This window comes from Nicotiana tomentosiformis, chromosome 2 (assembly GCF_000390325.3).
Source record: "Nicotiana tomentosiformis chromosome 2, ASM39032v3, whole genome shotgun sequence".
Classification (NCBI taxonomy): Eukaryota; Viridiplantae; Streptophyta; class Magnoliopsida; order Solanales; family Solanaceae; genus Nicotiana; species Nicotiana tomentosiformis.
The window spans coordinates 168,414,697-168,416,305 of record NC_090813.1 but is presented as its reverse complement, the minus strand read 5'-3'; the positions used below and the strand labels follow the sequence as shown (position 1 = coordinate 168,416,305).

Genomic DNA, 1,609 nt, shown 5'->3' with positions numbered 1-1,609 from the left:
GACACCCTACTCATGAGTGTCAAGCCTCAATTGAGGAAGTGAATGTTGTGGGAAACTGCAATTCTAATGCAATGAGACAGAGGCACCCCGGTTTTTCATGGACTTCACCCGGGGGTACCGCAAATGTATGGCAACAAAATAACTCTAGACCCCAGGGACAAGGAGCTCCAACATTCCAAAATCAACTGAGGCAGCAATATCAGCCTCAACAGCCCATTCATCCTGGTCTAGAGGATCTAATAAAGGCCTTCATTATCAAGACAGATGAGAGGCTGGACGCCCATGGAGCAGCTATCAAAGAACTGGGTACATCTTTTCAAAAGATGGAGAGACAGGTTGAGAAACTTGCAACAATATTATCTGAGAGGGCTCCAGGAACTCTCCCTACTGATACTGAAAGAAATCTTAAAGAAATAGTGAATGTTGTAACCTTGAGAAGTGAGCAAGTGTTGAATGATCTCACCCCGATCCAAAATAATGTGAAACTTGAAAAAGAAAGTGGGGAGCAGCTGAAGAATGATGTTGATAAAAAGAAGAAGTGCCAGATGAAAGCTGAGAAAATTAAGAAGGGAGAAACTTCGAGAAAGGAGGAACCTGAGGAGAGCCATCATATTCCTGCTTTACCTTTCCTCCAAAAGCTATATATAGAAAAGCTGGACAAGCAATTTGAGAGATTTCTGGATTGCTGAAACAACTTCATGTGAACTTACCATTCACAGAAGTGCTCTCACAAATGCCTTCTTATGCTAAATTTTTTAAGGAGATCCTTACAAAGAAGAGGAAGATAGAAGAGACCTCAGTGGTCAAGCTCATAGAGCATTGCAGCGCGATATTGCAAAATAAACTCCCACAAAAGTGTGGAGATCTAGGGAGTTTTACTATACCTTGCTCTTTAGGCTCTATTACTTTTGATAAGTTTTTATGTGATTCTGGTGCCTCAATTAATCTAATGCCTCTATCTATTTATAGAAAACTAGAGGAAGAGATTGGAGTGATAAGGTCTGCACCAATATGCTTACAACTGGTAGACCAAACGACTCTGATACCCAAGAGGATATTAGAAGATGTGTTAGTTCGGGTGGATAAATTCGTATTTCCTGTGAATTTTATAGTGGTGAAAATGGAGGAAAACAAGGAGGCCCCCCTTATTCTAGGAAGACCATTCTTAGCAACGTGTAGAGCGATATTGGATATACATGAGAGAAAACTCATGCTTAGTGTGGGTGAGGAAACTGTGACGTTTAAGATGGATGTAGAAAAGGGGTGCAAAAAGAAAAACCAACTGCAAGTGTTGAATGGAAAGTGAAGGGCTCGAAAGAGAAAGTTGTGGTGAGTGAGAAAGATAAGTGTGGGGTGTAACCCAAGAAGGCTGAGAAGAAGCTGTCTACATAGATGTGCCCATTAGTTAGAAGGCAAGGAATGGAGCCTGAGTTCGACTCAGATCACTGAATGTGCTGAGGGATTGAGCATGATGAGTGGGAGTGCGAGATAGTGAGATTCAGTACTCTGAGAGTGTGAGTACATGAGTCCATCACTGTTATGCATTGCATTGACATGTATATTTGACATACAGGCATAGAGATGCATTTCCTCATGCTACATGGTATTG

The 1,609-nt window shown here is 41.6% G+C and overlaps 1 protein-coding gene across 1 annotated transcript; it reads left to right on the top strand.

Moving 5' to 3' along the window:
* The first annotated feature begins 733 nt into the window (after nt 1–733).
* Nucleotides 734–1,306, top strand: LOC138906053 (uncharacterized). Its single transcript, XM_070194573.1, has one exon. The coding sequence runs from the start codon at nt 734–736 to the stop codon at nt 1,304–1,306; it is 573 nt and encodes a 190-aa protein (XP_070050674.1).
* The last annotated feature ends 303 nt before the right edge of the window (nt 1,307–1,609 follow it).